This window comes from Heloderma suspectum, chromosome 1 (assembly GCF_057233095.1).
Source record: "Heloderma suspectum isolate Gila_16-S chromosome 1, 16-S_ref, whole genome shotgun sequence".
NCBI classification, from domain to species: domain Eukaryota; kingdom Metazoa; phylum Chordata; class Lepidosauria; order Squamata; family Helodermatidae; genus Heloderma; species Heloderma suspectum.
In genome coordinates this window covers 174833421-174852361 of record NC_139458.1, presented here as the reverse complement: position 1 = coordinate 174852361, position 18941 = coordinate 174833421, and the positions used below count along the sequence as shown (strand labels likewise).

The following is an 18941-nucleotide window of genomic DNA, read 5'->3' as shown; positions in this document are numbered from 1 at the left end:
GTAAATGTACAAATCAGAACAAAACTTTTGTCAGAAAAACAATTGTAGTTCCTAGTAAATCAATAAAGCATGCAATTTCCAATTGTATTTTAAAATTTGCTATGGTAAATGTCAAGAGGATTTCATATAAAAATGTGATTTGCTTGTACATCCTTTGACTTACAAATATTTTAAAATAAAAGTTTTTCTCCCAGCAAATGCTTATATGCTTAACAACTGAAAGATGAAATGCGTACAAGAGTTCTGATAATGATAATAAAACTGCACAAATCTTCTGATTGTTTGAATTGGAATAATTGGCTGCTGAACACATTCTTTTATTCAGATACCAGCCACTTAAACATAAATACTGCTTTTCACCCACAGGCAACATAAGTATCATTTTTTTGCCCGAAGCACTTCTTAGGAAAGAGATAGGAAGAGCCTCTCTAAACGTATTTTATTTTGAAAGCTTTTACACCACATTCTCTGGCATAAAACAATGGCACCCAAAGTGGTAGACACCCAAAATCCTAAAAAAAAAATAATCTAGCAGCCTATTTTAACAGCTGTATAACAGGACAATAAGCCAAGTAAAACGTACAGATGAACAACAACAGAAAAGGTAGTCTAAGCCATTTAACTGGTTAAACATGCTTTTCTAAAAAGCTGCGTTTTCACCTATTGTAAGAAAGCCAACTGGCAAAAGGGGCGGGGTGTGTGTGTTTCCAAATAAACATCCTCCCTTGTTAAAAGCACACATTAGGAGGTTCTGGTGCTGTTCAGGCTAGCTCTGCTGGATGTATATTGGGAAACCATGAGGAGAGGTCTGGTGCATGATGCACTAATGTAAGCATTGCGAGTTCCTCCAATCAAGATCCCCCACCTCGTGTGGAGCTCACTACTCCCTCACACATTCTTTCAACATGTGAGAGGTTCAAGTGAACCTTGCCAGTGAGTTACACAGTGTGTGGAACAGAGGCATGCACCACAGCAGACAAAGATGTGAAGACTGCTGCACCAAGATCTACCATTCCTTGGATGGGAGTTTCTATGGGCTGCCACTTGTGGTGCATGTGCATGGAGATGGTCCAAGTTAAAAGGCAATGCCAGCAGTCAGACCCTTATTCAAGAGGGGCATGGGAGATTATGTGTGAGGCTGGAACTTTACAGTTACAGTGCTACCAGACAGGGGGTTCTTACTGCTAACAATTGAAAGGCATTGTGCAATTATTCCATCTTTTCTTCCTTAATGGATTCTTTTCTGTTAAGAAAAAGTACACAAAAGGTAGTGCGAAAACACAGGAAATGTTTTCAAATTGAAGATGACGTTATCAAATTCCATGAATGAGACACTGTGATTGCATAATAAAAGCCTTGTCTGACAGCACCCTTAGTTGTGAAGAAATGTAACAATATGCATGCAGAAGAAAGGTTCAAATACGATTGATTACAAATCGTAAACAAAAGTAGTTTATTAGCATAAACAATTTACATAAACTAATTTATTTAATAATGCAGGAAAATATTGAGAAGACAAAATGAGCTAAAAATACAACTGTTTATAACTGAACAGGCAGCTATTATATCTTTAAACACACACGCACACACACAGTGTCTTGGATCCAAAGTGATCTGCATAGTTCAGTGTCGCTAATTCCTGTGCTCCCCCATGCAGTGTCCCCACGCTGCATCACAAAACATTCCAAGGGGCCCCCAAGCCTCAGAAATGTTTTCTTGAGATAGGGGACAAGGATCTACAGAAGGAACAGAACAGGAATGTCCCAGTGTGTGCATAGACTTTTTTTGGCTCTACGCTATACATTTTAGAAATACAGGGTTGGATCCAGATAAACATAGTCACTTTAATTTCATGCATATTTCCACTGATCAGTTGTTGAGTTCAGGTCAGTAGGATACATTAGTTCTCTTTATAATTACAATATTTTAACTGGTTATCCCACTACTGATTTTAATACTATACATATTGCACAGTGAACAGTTATTTTAAAGAACAACCCTGCTCTTTTAAGTGTCCAATGAGTAAAATGTATAGATCTGGTTCAGACCTAACATCAGGGCTGAGCAATACGCAGCCCACAGGCTAGGGATGTACGAAAGTCATTTACCTTTCGCGGATTATGTTGATGGCGGGGGGGGAGGCGCTCTGTTCCTCCCACTGGAATCGTCGCCGGGGGGGGGGAGGCGCTCCGTCCCTCCCCCTGGAATCCTGGCCGGCTGGCTGTGCTCCACAGGGATTCTGCGGAGCCGCTGGCTGGCTCCGCCAGCAGCCGGACATCCGGCCACTGGCTAGCAGGGATGCAAATGGCGGCGGCCATAGCCGCCACTGTTTGCGTCCCTGCAGTCAGCTGTGATAGGCTACGTAAATGTTTACGTAGCCTATCACATCTGACTTTAAAAAAAACGACGCGCGTACGCAAATGGTGGTGGCCATGGCCGCCGCCATTTGCATTCCTTCTTTGGCACGTCTTAGTCTACATCAAGATTTACGTAGACTAAGATGGTGAAAATAAGGGGAACGCAAATAATGTAGCGGACGCTACGCTATTTGCATTCCCCTTATTTCTGCCGTCTTAGTCTACGTAAATCTTGACGCAGACTAAGACGTGTCAAAATAAGGAACGCAAATGGTGGCGGCCATGGCTGCTGCCATTTGCGTACGCGCGGTGTTTTTTTTTTTTAAGTCAGACGTGATAGGCCACGTAAAGATTTACATAGCCTATCACGGTTTTTTTTTTTAAACCTAGCCGTGATAGGCTACGTAAATCTTTACGTAGCTTATCACATCTTTTTTTTTTTTACTGGAAATGGTGGCGGTTGCAGCTGGTCAGAAGACTGGCCGCCGCCGGAGCCGCCACCGCCAGGAAGATCCGCCCCAGGTAAGTCTCGTCCTGGGTGGGGTGGGGGGGGCAGACCGTTCCGCCACCGATTTCGGGGGGCCGAATGCGCTGGCACTCGGCCTCCCCGAGATCCGTGGCGGAATTCTCTGGCATCCCTACCACAGTCCACATGCAAGTCCTTCTTAACCTTTAACAGCCCGCCCCTTCCAATTTGCTGTGGTGGTAGTCCTAGTAGTGGCAAAATAGTGTAAGCAGTGCTTTCTTGGCCATCAAGTTGTGTAATTTTCATAATATTTTTACATGCACTCCTATTAAAAGCTGTATTACGGAAGGAGAGCATGTAGCAAAGAAGTGCAACACTAAAAGAATGTAACTTAAAATTACAATAACATTTAAATTTGTTATTGGATATTAAAATGTAACTATGTACTATGTTCCAGAAACAAGAAAGTAAAACTAATTAATTTTTTTACGCTTATGGCTTGGATCCTGACTTTGCTTCTGCCAATGTTGGGGGGGGGGGGTAACTTTTGCTGATTCCCTCCTCTCCCTGCAGCGATTTGTGCCTTCTTAAAGTCTGCTCCAAAAGGTTATGAAACCCTCTAGAATAGATTGGGGGTTGGGGGGGGGGGTGCAAGCAGCTGCAGGGGAAGAGAGAATTGGAAAAAGTTGTCTCCTCCTTTTCTGCCAGTGGGATCCCTCCTCTGAGTCAAACACCTTCTGGGAGGAGCTGATGGCAGTTGTGGTCCAAAACATCCAAGGGATACCAGGTTTGTGAAAGCTGCAGTAAGAGTTAGCACCATCTGTCATATTTACACAGGATAACATTTAAAATAATTATAAAATACAAAACACTTTAAAACTATTTAAACCTGATGTGTTACCCTTTGTTACCTACAGCAACTAAAAAGGAAAAATATCCACTAACTGTAACATTCCGGAAGATTAAAATCTATTCCAATCTTTGAATTCTCTTAGAAAAGAGATGTTTCCACTTCATCCTTCTGCCACTTGGGACAGAATACAAGTCCACCAATTTGTTGTATGCAGCATGTCAAAACAGGATCTTAAAGTCTATTTGATGGTATAACTAAAATGGAGTCTAACAAGTTCATCAGCATTAATCCTGGGCACATCCTGAGCATTTTTCCAGCATTTTTCCAGAGTTAATTACCACAATACGATTGCCAAGTGGAGTCAGTTTGAAACCACCTCACTGTGGCAACCATTCCATGCAGTGAGACATTTTGTGTATACTGGCTTTCTTTGCCAGTTTGTCTTTACTATTTGGTTTGTCTTAGCATTGTCTCCAGCTGCTTCCTAAAACATTTGGCATCAATGTGGAGGAAGTACACAGCAAGTGATTATTCTGGAAAATACACAAGAACAGCTCAGTGTGGAGGCAGTTTCAAGTACCATCTACATAAGTGACACATTGTGAGAAACAGATCCGAGTGCAGACTAAAGGAGACACCATACGATGGTGAGAGCCGCCACTATTCCATTCAGTATGGCCATACTATATCCCATGTGAAAAGAGTGCCCTGTCATTCGCCTGAGAAGAAAAGCAGAAGGTCAATTAATAGGTAACAGGAACATTAAGAGTCAAACTATGAATAACGTTACATAAGTTTTAAGAGGAACATCATTCAATACAGTGAAAATGGCAAATATAATTCTTTACATGGATACATTCAAGATTTCGTTTTTTATTATTGCCATGTACTAATGCCCATGCTGTTTTGTGTGTTTATGTCTCCTCACACTACAAGCAAGCCTGGTGATTCAGTGACATTTTTGGACAGCCACCTTGCAATCCTTCCCAAATATTTTAAAGTTGTGCTGCATCCATTCAGAATATTATCATAAAAGAACAGGTAACAATCTTTACATTTAGTATAAGTAAATTGTGTGCCTCAGACATTCTAGAAAGGCAATTATAAAAATCAAGAGTTGCTAAATCAAGTAGACATGTAAGACATAGAAAAAAATGGTTCACTCTGTCAGCAACACACAGCATATAGAGAATATGTTGAGAGCATCCACTACCCTTAAAGGAGCATTTGAAGCTGTGTTATTTCAAAGCAAGAACTTAATTCTTTATCTTAACCATATATATTAGGCCTTAAGAAAATGAATATCCTTCCAAACAGCCAGACTTAACGGGGGGCCTTATGCTGGAAGTCCATGAAGAGCCAATTATAAAGAACTGATAACACATCAAGAAGCTCATTCCACCGATTTGTAAAAGCCCAAGTCTCTCAATAAATACAGTTTACGCTTGCCTATGGACAAGCAGCCAAATTCATTGCTGTCCTTATCCATATCCCAGCGCACCACCTACTGGCCTCTTCCCATGTAGATGCAGTGTGTTTCTCCAATTACAAACAGTTGTGGAAGTAGCAATGATCGCAACAGAGGGAAGGCAGCAAATACAGTGGCTGCCAAGCAGGGGGCAGTGGCAGTGGCAAAGCTAAACATTTAGATAAATTTAGTCCTGCTTAAAGTCCTGGTACAAACAATACCGCCCAGTAATGATAGCAAAAAATAATGATAGCAAATTTTAAAATCATTTCAAACAAAAATAAGGGAACAACCTATTTTTTTTTAAGACCAGCATAAGAAACAACGCACTAAAATTTGCAATGTCTACGTAGCTTCTATGTTGCAAGCAAGCATTATTACAAGGCAGATAGGAGCTACAAGTCTGGGCACTGCGTACCACACTCCTCTGGTGTCTTCAAAAGCATCACATAGTCGGCTTAGGCCTCTTCCCAGGCAACGAGGAGGAAAGGGCTATGCTTGAACCAAACCAGAAATGACCCACTGACAGTGTAACACAATGTCAAGCATGGTGCCCCAAGGGCAGTAATAGCCAATGTATGTAGACATGAATAAGGAACGAGGAGTATGAGCCCCACAAGCTTTGGGCAACCACAAATAATATGCCCAGAATTCCAGGCATATGTTCTCTACAGTCCTGGACAAAGTGCTCATAGGCACCTCCAATAGCGCCCACAGAGAGGTCCCTGATGTGGTGCCCACGGGCACCCACATTCTTATAAAAAAAATTTTTTTTAAATGTACGAACATGGTTTTGTATGGAATGCATACAACTTTCTAGCAATTACACACAGGCTACAAGAAAAGCAGACGAGATATCCAAATATGTATCCATTTGAAGGTGGCATCTATATGCCACCCATTCAAATACTGAAATCACTGTACGGTCCTCAGTCCATTGCATTATAGAAGGTGAGCCTGTTCACATCTCACATTAACCCATGGTGGCTTATATGCTATGTGCAAAAACCATTTGCAAATAGCCTACTATGCCCTGTCACACAATCTGATAAATAAGCTACATAGCATAGTTTATTCCCCCCCCCCTCGCCCCTCCTCCTCCTGTAGTCCTCCTACCCAGGCAGGTATCCCAGCTTTGCAGTGGACACCATATCCTGCCATCCCTCACGCTGCTGCTACGTCAGTAGCCTGTCTCCAATTGGTTGACTTCGCACTAGGGTTGACTTCTTCTCTGCCACTTCCTCCTGTTTTCAACCCTGTGTCAATCCTTACCTGCTACTCCTTTTGCTTCCCTTCCCACTCCTACCTGCCCCCTTTCCCAGTCCTTAGCCCTTGCCCACAGCTCCAATTTCCAAGTCTTTGACGGCTCCCTCCACACCAGCAACAAACCAACAACAGAAAATAAAAAGAAATAAAAAAGAAACTTTTTAATAGTATACAAAGCAGCTTATTTGACTTGCTTATTTGGCTTACTTAATACTGGGCTTGCTTAATACTGCCTTGAATCTAACCAAAGGAACATTCTACGCAAAAAGGGGGGCCCTCCGATTCCCTGAAACTTTACAGAAATGGGACAAAACTTAATATACATGGTTCCCCTTATGGGAAGCCACTACATGCACTACTGGATAATTGTGCAACTTTGCTTTTTTCATGGAAAAATGAGAATTTAACCACAGCTGAAACAAACCATTTGCCTTCGCTTCCCACTCCTACCCCTTCTTCCCCCTCCTTATCCCTTACCCGCCGCCCCAATTTCCAAGCCTTCAATGGCCCCCCCCTTTCACCAGCAGCAAACCAACCACACAGAATAAAAAGAAAAAATTATTTGCATACAAAGCAGCTTATTTGGCTTGCTTAATACTGCTTTGAACCTGTTAAGGCACTATTTGGCATCAGTTCTGGGTAGCGGGGGGTGTTGGATGGCTAGCTTGGGGTCTGTAGGTGGTGGTGAAAAGTTGGGGGGAGGTTCAGTCTTGTGGACTGTGGGGAGGGGAAGAAGCATCTGCTGAGTTGGGAAGCAATAGTCTGACCGGAAAGGAGAGATGCTTATATGGTGAGAACACTACACCAAAACAGGGGCAGGGGGCCTCCAACTCCTTGAAAATTTGCAGAAATGGGACGGAATTTAATATGCAGGTTCTCCTTATGGGGAGGCACAAGATACACTACTGGATAATTTTGTGACTTTGATTTTCCATGGAAAAGTAAAGATTTAACTGCAGGTGAAACTGTATGGGAATCACAGGGGGTGGGGGGAAGATGCTTTGAAGTCAGACACAGCTGAATGTGGTAGGAAAACAAGTTTGCTCAAGGTTACCCTGCCAATTACACACTTGTGTGAACGAAAATGACTCGGCAGAGCGCATCACTGGAAGGGGGAGGGAAGAGCTGGGTGGCTAAGAGGATGGAGTGCTGGTGGCAGTGCAATCTGTTGCTAGGTGGATCTTGGGAACAGAGATCGCTCAAGAGGAGCAGAGCAGCGATAGCATTTTTGGCTACTCTTGCCGAGCAGCTCTGTAGGTGATCTCCGCAACCCACACTGGCACAACAGATGATACACTAATCCACCATAGGTAAAATAACCCTTACTGTAGACCATGGGTTCTCAGGATGGCTTATTTGGGGGAAATAACCGACCTTGGGTGGGAAAAACAGCTCACGAACCCATCACGGGTTGCGCCAGAAAATAAACCATCGTGGGTTATCGTGTAGTGCAAACCCCAGCCGGTTAGTGTTTATCCTCCCAATGTTGTGATATCAGTCTTTTAGCTGTCAAAGGGGTGCAGAGAATCCATTTACATTGACCATTTCTTAATTTCCATGAAGCAAGTAAATAATTTAAAAGAACGTGTACATCAGTGAATTATTAAAAACTGTTCCGGTACAAAATATCTGTGTAATAACCGCCCCACACAAAAGAAGCAACTACTGGACATTGCCAAAACATGTTTAAAAGAGGCATTAGCTGTATTGCACTGCCAGCAATTAGTCAAATTTGACAATCCTTTATTAAAGAGACACTGTGGTGTCCAACAGACACGAAACGAACTTTTTTGCTGAATAAGAAGCAGCCTAAGATCCACAGACACGATAGACACCAAAGCAGCAGTCCACTGAGTAGCCATGTTGTGTTGGTGCCCACAGCAGTTTCTCAAATTCCCAATGTGCCGATGGGTCCAGAAAGGTTGGGGACCCCTGCTCTACTGGATGGCATAGAATGGGAACATCCGTCACTTACTGTGAAGGTTCCTTCCAGTTTGGTGTGATGGAGATCTATACAAATGGGTTAAGTCTTAATGCTGGTAAACATGGCTCCTCCTCCAGTTCCATCCGTTGGATAAACTAAAACAGGATACTGAGGGGCCCTAAACCATGCGTGAGATGGGAAAAGATGGCGAGGGGAAGGAAGCCCCCTCCCAATGACAAGAGCATGGGAGAGGCACAATTTGTATAAATGTCTATTTCCCCAAATAAAAACAAAGAACGGAAAATCCACTAGCTGGCCTGAGTTGCTGTGGACTGAGTCAGGCCAGCTACTGGAAGTCAAGCTCGTCAGGCTCAACACCCCAACCAGATTCCTCCAACATCCCTAACTATGGGTTGTTAACACAAACAACCCAGGAAGAGAATCCATGATTTGTTGTTGGGTGTGAACTCTAAGTTGTTCATGGTTAACAACCCATAGTTAAACCATAGCGCACACGTAATGACAGCTCATGAATCAACAACCCACACTCAGCCTATACGCTCAGTTGTTGTTACGTGTGAACTAGGTCAATATAATTTAGGTTCTTAAAGCAGCCTTCCCCAACCTAGTGCCCTCCACATGTTTGGACTCCGACACCCAGCATCCTGACCATTGGTCATGCTGCCTGAGGCTGATGGGAGCTGAAGTCCACGACACCTGGAGGGCACCATACCGGGGAAGGCTGTTCTAAAGCAACAAAGTGACTTTAGACCTGTAAAGAGTGCTAAAGAAGTACGGCATATTTTTCACTTTCCCCAAATTTTCAGCTTTTTATGGGAAAAATTATTATTATTATTATATTTATTTGGATCCCATCTTTTCCCCAATACTGGGACTCAAAAAAAAAAAAGGGGGGGGGTTGGCTTCAATATTTCTGGCAGTTTTACATCTCTAGACAGGAACAAACCGGACGAGCAGCTCATATTCACCTGTACTAAGAGAAAACTTTACCCTTGCTGTTTGGTGATCCCCGCCTTATCTAGGTGGTGAAGACTTAACCCATTCGTGGATACCTCTTCACACCAAACTGGCACAAGACACAGTCAAGCATTGTGCCTCAATGCCAGTAATAGCCAATATGGGAAGAAAGGAACTGGAGATGTGCACTCCACAATAAGCTTAGAACCACCCCAAATCATACATCCACACCTCCTGAAGGAGAGTGTCCTCTATGAGGTGGCACAGAATTGCATCCAGCCCAATGCTAGCTTTGGTCAGATGACACTTTCAAGCATTTGGGGTGGGCCAAAAAGTAATTGTGGGGTGTTCTGTGGCAGAATAAAGTAATTTGTTCTGGCACAGATCGGGTCTTGTGCCAGAACAAATTGTGGGGCTCAATATGACTTTGCAATAGGAGATTATGACAGTGACCTAGTTGACAAGTCATGCTAAACCAGAGAGAGTTGTCACCATGGGTAGTTGCAAGGTGGCGTAGTGCAGCATCCAAACCCAGCTCAGCTTTTCCGTTGCAGGTTGCTTTTGACAAACAAGCCACCATGAGAACTCATGGCTTGTGGTAGGGTTGTTTAGGGTGGCTTGTTCTCAAGTTGGCTTGTTGTGACCTCCGAACCTGGCAAAGTCGTTTCAGTGTGGGTTGCTTAAAATGGAGAGACAGCTGCCTGGCAAGAGCAGCAAAAAAAACCCCTGCTGGCTGCTCCTTGCGATCTCGCTAGTGCTGCCGCTATCCACCCTCCTTCTTGTCAGCGTCCACCCCTCCGCTGATACTGCATTGACACTTGGCAACGTCTATCATGCTGGCAGCCCTTAAAAAAATTGGTCCTTAAAAATGGCACAAATGGGTTCTAGGGGAGTTTCTATCTTTTTCAACTTCAGTCCTGCAAAAGTATGCATATTCGCAGGACTGCAGCAAGGCATATTTTCCTATTTTATTCACATGCTTCATTGATTGTTAGATTGGCAAAGCAGAAATAAGCTCCACATATTCCTATAGTAATTACATCTGCAGCAAAAGCTCCCATCTCGTTCAGCTGCCCCTTTGGAGTTCACTGTCAAGGGAAGCGCCAAAGTAGAGGAATTTGACAGCTGGCATTTCAACATGTTATGAGAGGGGGCCTTTGACCACTGGCATTTCTAGACATGCAGAGGGCATATCAACGTCCTTGGGTACAGTACTAGTTGCTGTCGTACTGATACAACTTCAGAATGTAAAATGTGGTCCTGCAAATGTGCACGCTTCCGCAGGACTGAAGAAAACAATACAAAACCCCAAACCCATTTCTGCAAATGTGAAGGACTGAATTTAAAAAAAAAAAATGATCCCAAGGGTTGCCATGGTTAAAATTGCTCAGAAAAGCAATTGGAAGGTTATTTTCTCTCCATAGGGAATAAGAAAAGAAGATCCAAGATTTTGTGCTTTGCAACTTGTAGATTTGACAGCTATGTAGTGATCAGGGGGAGCTCTCAGCCATTGGGAATACAAGGATCCAAGAGGGATTGTGCCCCAACAGCAGCTGGGATACATGCTGGGAGCCGGCGAGAGGACTGAGGGGGAAAGAAGCCACACCAAGCCACCATGTGCCCAATTGTCTATTGGAATTAACATGGGTTGTTCAGTGAACAACCAACTCATGGTGGCTTATTCTCAGGGTGGCTTAGTGTGACATGCAAAGTCACCCAGTAATGTTAATAATCAATAGCGGTTAAAGCTGATATAGTAACAGAAATTTACAAGACTAGCTGCAGAAGTATTAAGACAGCTTTTTCATGAATATTGTGCTAATATAGAAACACAAATGACCATATTAAATTCCCAGTATTTGAAAAGCTGATTTACAAAAAAGGCAGTCATCTGACCCCATAGAAAGCAGAGATATTACAAAGTCAAGGGTCTTATTTTTCAGCTATTTCAAAATAACTGGGGCTGAAATAACGTATTTAGCATCAAACTTGACACTGCAACTTTGAATTGTTTCTTATGCTAGTCTGTTCCCTAAAAATTAAGCACCAACTTATTTTTACTGGAATAGGAAGCATAATTCACTTAACACAACATAAGGCATAAAGTGACCCAAATACAGTAGCTTACTTCCAGTTCCCTCAGGAATCCTTCTGGCACTCTATGGTTACAGATTGTGGAACCTAGCCATTTGTTTTATTTAAACTACATTTCATATAAAAGTACCTCTTTTCACTCTTCCAAGTTAGCTGGTATGAAACCACTACTACACAAAATACAATCAGCTTTTGAAAGTATTAATAAATTTTATTTAACCTGAGTTCTATGTTCATGTGATCTATACTTTCATGAAAAGGTAAGTAAGTAGAGTAAGTAGGAAGGTAGAAAATAAGAACATACCTAGAAATGGGAGATATGCGTAACATATTCTGGATATAGAAAGCAATATATATTGGAAATTTGAGAAAGTGTAGTACACTGAATTCTAATTTGTCTTATATATTAAATATATATTTAATATAATTAAATACCAAATATAAATGTTTTTTATTGTTTTTGACATTGCACTTAAAATGTTCCAGGAATACTAAAGTAAAGGTAAAAGTGGTTTTAGTTAGTATAGATATGAAATCTTATGCTAGCACGCACCCTGCTGGCCAACTTGTAGAACTGTTTGATTTGCTGCTTTAAAATTTTTCATTATACTTTATGAATGTGAGGTAACCGAACTGCTCTTAGCATAAAAGGTAAATTATACTAGATAGGATGTAAAATATGTTTAATAACAACAATGTATGCAAGTATTAAATCCTTGACTACAAATAACATTGGATTCACACTATTCTAAGATGGACACTTTAAGACTCCACCCTGGTAGCTAATCAACACCAATCAGCATACATTTACTTTCTGGAATACACAGTTGTGCCACCACCAGGTAATTTACTAGCCAAGTAATTTCTCCTCAGATATTTATTATAGGAGACTGTGTGAAACGTACTATGCATGTTGCAATCATTTCACATCCAGTCACACTTCAGTCTTATTAAAATGGTACTCACTTGAACCGTGCAGGTGATAGTGGAGTGGGGGGAAACATTCCTGGTTCAAAGGAATCAAAATAGGTCACCGTCCAAGAAAAACTGCAACATGACAGCCCAGCCATCAAGGCTAGAACAAGAAGACTCCAAAATCCTTATGGAAGAAAAACACAACTGTAAATGGTGAAAGCTCAAATTACAACTTTAAACAAAAAGACCACAGGAGAGAAGCCCCAGCTCCACTGCCAGAAAAAGTTATCTCCCAGTCCAGAATAAAGTAGACAATAGGTCTTCAGGTAGTCAAATACATACTTATAATCAAATCCTATGCACGCTTACTTAGAAGTAAGTCCCACTGAGTTAAATGGGACAAGCTCCCACTTCAGTGCGCATACGTTTGTCACCTTCATTAGTCAGCTCTACAGTAGCATTTTTATGGCAAGCAATCAGTCAAAAAATTGACCATCCTTTTAAAACAGAGAAAGTAAATCACTGCAATGAACATAATTCACACAAACCCCAGATTGAGAGTACTCGTAACATAATAGGGTTTCACCATATATTATTGTGACATTATATAATTTGATATAATTTCAAATTTACAACCCTTAATCATGCCTAAAATTAATTTTTGCATGAGGAATGCAACCCATGCTAGCGCTCATGAAACACTGAGAGTCCCTACCCATATAAGGAACATTTCAGTAATTTGCAAAGATACTTTGGATAACAAAGCAGCCCATTTATAAGGCATGTATGTTATGATACAGTACATACAGATTTAAGAAGGGGTTGCAGGATGATTAATCACAACATGACTAAACAAACTTAAATGAACTATTGCAATCCCAAAATGAAGTGACGAATGACACTTACCTAAAATGTTTGTTTCTATACTATCATTGGTCTTCCCTTTTTCATATCGCAAATCTGGAGGAAGAAATAGCCAACAATGAAACTACATTAAGTCAAAGCAGTTAGAGGGAAAACAAATGCTTATATAGCATTTTGTCTTATGATTTACTGGACATTAATTTAGGGCTCAATTCTATGCAAGTTTAGTCAGAAAGAAGTATGGCTGGATGGGCAATGCTTGGTGCTGTAGGACCTGTTCCTGCCTAAACATGCATAGGATTGTGCCCTTAGTTACATTAAGGGTGCAATCCTATGGGTTCCGCCCTGGGTACTCTTAAGCCCCAAACCCAGAGGCTTATGAATGCAGAGAGGTAGGCGCCTTGCGCCTGCCTCTCTGCATTTTAGACAGGCTATTTTGGCTGTCTAGTGGAGGCTTCGGGGAGCTGGAGGGAAGGAGGCTGGGGCGGCCATAGGAAAGTTTGTAAAACTGCTGCCCTGGCTTCCTTCCCTGGGAATGCCCCCTTTCTCCTGTCTCTGGGCTCCCTTTACCAAGCGCAGAAAGGCAGCTGACACAGTTCTCTCCACGCCAGCTACAAGGGAGAGGGGAGTGCCATTTCCTGGCTCTCAGCCCCATTTATGAGCACAGAGCCAGGAAACCAAAAAATCCTATGTTCCCCAGATGCTGTCTAGGGGGAGATAGGATTGCTCCCTAAAAATATCAGTTGGGCTTACATTTATACGTTATTGTGTGCCCATAACAGTGTGTGTAGCGGCTCTGGTAACTGCTCAATTGTGAGATAAAGATTCCCGTAAAATAAGAAAATTCCACAGCAAGATACACAAAAACTAGTTTGTATTCCAAACTATCACTCTGGTTTTCAATCAGCACAAAAGCTAAATTCACAACAACTCACTTCAGTGGGACTTAATCAGAACCAATTAAAGTACTCTGCCTTAAATGTTTTGTGGATTAAGCTGTCAGATATTTGTATGGTGAAAAGTATTTTCAGTAGGACTTTCTTCCAATACTTATGTTTCACCATTACACATCAGTGTTTTTACATGAAATTACAAAAAACCTAGCCACTATTTGGCACAATTAACAAAATAGACAGGCAGGTCTCGGAAAGACTAGCTTTAACTTGATTTTAATGCCTTGTCAAACTAGATACAATTCCTCTGTTCTAATTATGCATATGTGGATCTCAGGAAAACAAACCATTTTAGAAAATGCTCTGAAGTATGAGACTAGACAAGCATCTGTATACAAATGTGCATTCCCCTGAAACTCAAAATGTACTCATATTGCCATAGCTCAGTCATCAGTGGAATACTGAAGCCCTAGAAGCCTGACATGCTCTCATGCACATCTCTATTTCCCTTAGAAACTGCAGTGTACAAACTCAAAGCACAGAATGCAGAAAAGGAAAAATACAATCAAAGTTCCATGCTTTATTTTTAAATCCATGTGATTTTATATAATTCCAGGCAACTTTAAAATGTACGGATCATTGTATCTTAGGGCACAATCCTAAATTTAGACAGCAGCTAAATAATTTAGACAGCAGCTAAACAGCCATAGGATTGGTCAGTTTCCGGGAACTGACCGCAGAGCCCACGCTCCAAGGTTGCTTCCCAGAGAACCGCCTCCCTGCCCTGGGCCAGGCAGCACAGAACGTCCCTGGGCTTCGTACTCATAAAAGCAGTGCATGGCAAAAGGGGGCGTTCCCAGAGGCAGGGAGGGGTGGGGATGGCAGAAGCCTCTTTACAAGGCTTCCTATGTGCCGTCCATCCTTCCCCTTGCGCCAAACTGCTCTGGCTAGACAGCCAAAATCAGCCATCTAGGCAGTAATGTAGGGCAGCCAGACTGCAAAGAAGATCCCCTCCACACTCTGCCTGCCCTGCATTGGATAAGCAGTCACCTCCGAGTTTGGAGGCAGCTACCTATTTGCATAGGATTGCTCCCTTAACAGAGTGGTTCTTTATCATGCACACATTTGAAGGACTCCCAAGACCTTGCAGAAGGTAAACTGTGTGTACTTGGGCAGAGGGGGGCATATTGCATGGTTCACTTATACCACCAAAAGTAATGCTTTCCACCCAAAGAATTCCTTTAGCTACTGCTGAAACCCAGAAAAGGTGTAGTAGCCCTTGCTTGTGTACATCATGATCGTACCATACAAGAAGAATTAAACGGCAAAACAGGTGTAGTAGCCAATGTTCTTTGAAATGGACACCATTAGCCTTTCTACATCAGAGTAGCACCAAGTCTTTGTTTTTAGCAGTTAATGACTAAAAAAAATGAATGGGAAGCGTGGGCAGAATTCTGTGGTTTTGCCATAAAAAACTAAAACCCAATGCCCATTGGTTTGCATTCATTCCTTTCAAACAGTCATATACACCTAATTTCCAAACAACTACTGTAATACATCAAACCAAGTATGACTGATAGTTTACACAGTTGCTTTCCAGGACCAAGAAGGGCCGCGGCGGGGGGGGGGGGGGGAGGCATTCTGTGTCATGCTTTTAAAGAATATCCTTGTGCAACAATTCCAATACTTTGGATGATGCTATCGTTACAGCAGTTAAAAGCCAATGCTCGGGACTGGCCACGTCCCCACCCTCCTAAAACACCCCAGTACTGTGGGCCTAATACGCTCACCTCCCCACCTTGAGGCATATATACCACCTCCTACCCTGCACAAGATGGACCTTATGAACGAGAGGAAACTCTAGGCGCACGAAGTATTTACTAATGCCCCAATGCCCATTAAACCTTCCTCGGGGTCAGCGTAAAACACAGTGCCCTGAGCCGTGGCTTCCAGCGCCCCCGAGAACGCTGTGATTCGAAACGCAGCGGGCCCAACAAAAAGTATTCCGCGCCCGAGGCTTCCCCTCCTCGTTCCGGCGCCGGCGAACGTGAACCTCGCCTGCCCACCAGGAGGGCCGAACCTCTCCCTCCCCGGCAAGGGCCCACCGCGCCCACCTCTCAGCACCAGGCAAGCGATGGCCAGCAGGAACGCCAGCACGGCCACGGCCAAGAGGCAGCAGAGCACGGAGCAGGCCCTGCTCGGCCACCGGCGCCCCGCCCCGCCGGGCGCGTGCGGCCACGGCGCCAGGGCAGCCCGGGAGGCGGAGGCCCCGTCATCGCTTCCACCCGCGCCGCCGAGCACGCCCCCTCCGCCATCCCCCTCGCCGAGCTGCGCCTGGAGGCTCCGCGTCACCTCCCCTCTCTCCGGCGGCCGGGGAGTCCCGGGGCCCTCGGCGCCGCTCGGGCTGTAACTAACGGCCGCGCCTCTGTAATACACAGCCATGGCAACGGAGCACTCGGGCGCGCGGAAACGAGGCCCAACGAGCCCGCTCGAGGAAGTTCCCCCCTCAACCGGAAGTCTACTACGGCTAGGGGGCGGGCCTGTAGGGCAACCAAGCCGGAAGGGGGGGGAAGGCCAGAAGCCCCACCTCTTCCTCCCCCGCGCCGCCCCAGCAACGGGTAGGCCCGGAGGACGAGCCTCCCATGCTGCTGCGTTCCTGTGAAGGGAACAACGCGACGGCGCGCGCAACAGCCGCCCTCCCCTTCGCCGCCGCGGCCTCTTTTTTCCTGTTTTCCGCCTTCTCGTTTCGTCGGAGGGCCTCTTGGGCTTCCGTAGCCCTGCCCCCAACCTCCGCTCGCGGGAGCCACTTTCCCAGCGTCCCTCGCGCGCGCGCGCCTCTCTCACTCCTCTCTGCCCCCACCCCCGTTCCCCTCCGCGTCTCCATCCCTCCTCGGGCCCGCGTTTGATGAGGTCTGGCCCACGCGCGCCTCCTGCCTCCCGCTGAGAGGAGGCGCCCTCGGCCCTTCCCTCCCCCGTACAGGCGTGAGGTTTCGTTTCTCCGCTCTCTCCCCGGGCCTGGCCCGGCCCGGCCCGGCCGCGCGCGGGCCCTCCTCACGGTGGCGGTCAGGCTGACTTTCGGCCAGCCCCTTGCGTCCCCTTCCCGGTAGGTCGGGCCGTCTCCCCCCGCTCGCTTTTCCGCTAACGGTTTCGCGCAGCTCGCGTCGGGGCCGGAAGGGCAGGCTCGCCCGGGCCGGGCCGGCGAGGGGAGGCGATGTCTGGCGGGGACTCGGCAGCCGCCGCGGCCTCCCCTCAACCGCTCCCGTTCTCCCTGCCCAAGCCACCTCCCCTCATGCAGCTCAATCCCGGCGAAGGCGTGCGCCCCGTGGTGGCCGCCGGCCCGGAGCAGTCCCCGAAGAGCGCCCGCATGGGAGGTCGCCCGGATTGGCCGCCCGGGAAGCCCGTCAGCCTCTTGGCTCCTCTCCTCCCGCCTCGAGGGGAGCCCGAACCTCTCTTGCCCTTCGGGCCGTCCTCCCGCCAGCCGCTCAGGGGGAGGATGCTCGGCAGGTGCGGCGGTGGCGGCGGGAGCCTCCTCAATCCTTCGATGCGACCGGGAGGCGGCGGCGGAGGCGGCATGGGCCGAGAGTCCCTTATGGTAAGTGGAAAATCGGTAAACTGCTTTCCCCAGTGGCCGGGGGTACGGTTATGTCTACGTGCGCGGAGTTAGCCGTCGCGTATTCATTCCGGACGTTTTCAGTGAAATCCTCAAACTATAGGCGAAATTTAAGAACGTTTCTGGGCTCCGTCCTAACCTGCGCGTAAACAGTAAGAGAAATGTGGAGGGGCCGGGGGGAGAAAGTGCACTTATAAGAAATATCTAGGAGCCCGCTTTAGGGCGCAATCCTATGCATTGTTAGACGGGAGAAAGTCCTACAACTCCCAGCATGTCCCAGCAATTCCCAGCATGTCCCAGTCGGAGTTGTGGGACTTTTCTCTGTCTAGACATGCATAGGATTGTGCCCTAACTCACTCAAGCGTTTCTAGGCCAGACACAGCTTCATGGAAGAAGTGGCATAAATAACTCTAGTATATCAGAGTTCTTATAATAAGGTGTGTTTTTTTTCATTTCTTGGTTTAAGCATGTTGTCCTGAGATTATCTCTCCAGCACATCATTTCTAAAGACAATATTTTTGTGTTCCTTGATTTAGTACATGATTTAGACTGGTTAACTACTAGCTGGCTGGTTATGCATTAACTTTAGCTGTAGATACAGTGCTTGATAACCTGTGTTAAGAACTAGATGCAACATGTAGCCATAAAATAAAAGGAAAAGTAACTTTTTGCTTCGTCTTTATTCATAAATTTGGCTTTGTGCGCTCACGGTAGATATGGCAATTTGGGGAAGAAATATCTGTGCATATAGAGAATGGTCAGACTTAAGACTTTGCAACTGTTTATATAGACAAATTAGGAATCAATGGGACTAAGATTATTGTTGTACTGGTGTTTTAAAAACTATCTGTAAGGGCATTATATAGTTTAATTATTTTATTGGAACTAATATATCCCGCTGAGTTCCTCACTTTTGTTGTATAGTATTTTTTTTAGCTAGCCTTATTAACTGTGGGAATCCCAGTAGAAGTGGCTTCTGAGTAGTACTAGAAACCAGTTCTATAGTAGAAGATAGTGGTTGCAGTCTCACAGAATGATAAGCATCATGGCTTATTATGAACAAACAATATGCTAGTGTCAGCTGAGCCAGGCAAAGCTGTGGTATGTAAATCAAGAACAAACCCTAGTTTGTGATCCTGGCTTGTAGGGGAAGCAACATGCTAGGACCTCTGGTTCAGACAACATACTAAACAGTTTGTTTAGCAGTTGAGATAACAGGGTGGAATAAAGCAAGAACGAATAGGCTGTGCGCG

The 18941-nt window shown here is 44.8% G+C and overlaps 2 protein-coding genes across 6 annotated transcripts in view; one reads left to right on the top strand and one right to left on the bottom strand.

Annotated features, from left to right (window-relative positions):
- Positions 1-1429: 1429 nt before the first annotated feature.
- On the bottom strand, positions 1430-16651 carry ARL6IP6 (ARF like GTPase 6 interacting protein 6). The gene is made up of 4 exons (XM_084810967.1): positions 16193-16651; positions 13228-13281; positions 12373-12505; positions 1430-4395 (listed from the first exon to the last, which is right to left on the bottom strand). Exons 1-4 carry the CDS (start codon positions 16518-16520, stop codon positions 4302-4304), a joined length of 609 nt encoding a protein of 202 aa, XP_084667093.1. The 5' UTR covers positions 16521-16651; the 3' UTR covers positions 1430-4301.
- PRPF40A (pre-mRNA processing factor 40A) overlaps positions 16609-18941 on the top strand; it is a 41719-nt gene continuing 39386 nt past the window's right edge. For 2 of the 5 annotated variants that reach the window (XM_084810912.1, XM_084810903.1), the window contains exon 1: positions 16609-17670. In XM_084810912.1, the coding sequence (XP_084667038.1) occupies positions 17290-17670 (381 nt within the window). In that variant the 5' untranslated portion in view covers positions 16609-17289. The remainder of the gene's footprint in view (positions 17671-18941) is intronic. The other 3 variants (XM_084810885.1, XM_084810878.1, XM_084810896.1) reach the window with 2 other exon arrangements.

Excerpts from the sequence above, each read along its gene's own strand:
- ARL6IP6 (XM_084810967.1), bottom strand. The coding sequence starts at position 16,520 with ATGGCTGTGTATTACAGAGGCGCGGCCGTTAGTTACAGCCCGAGCGGC. Across the intron at positions 12,506-13,227 it reads TATAGAAACAAACATTTTAG|GATTTTGGAGTCTTCTTGTT; the intron begins GTAAGTGTCATT and ends TTCTTCCATAAG. Across the intron at positions 4,396-12,372 it reads CTATCACCTGCACGGTTCAA|GCGAATGACAGGGCACTCTT; the intron begins GTGAGTACCATT and ends TTTTCTTCTCAG.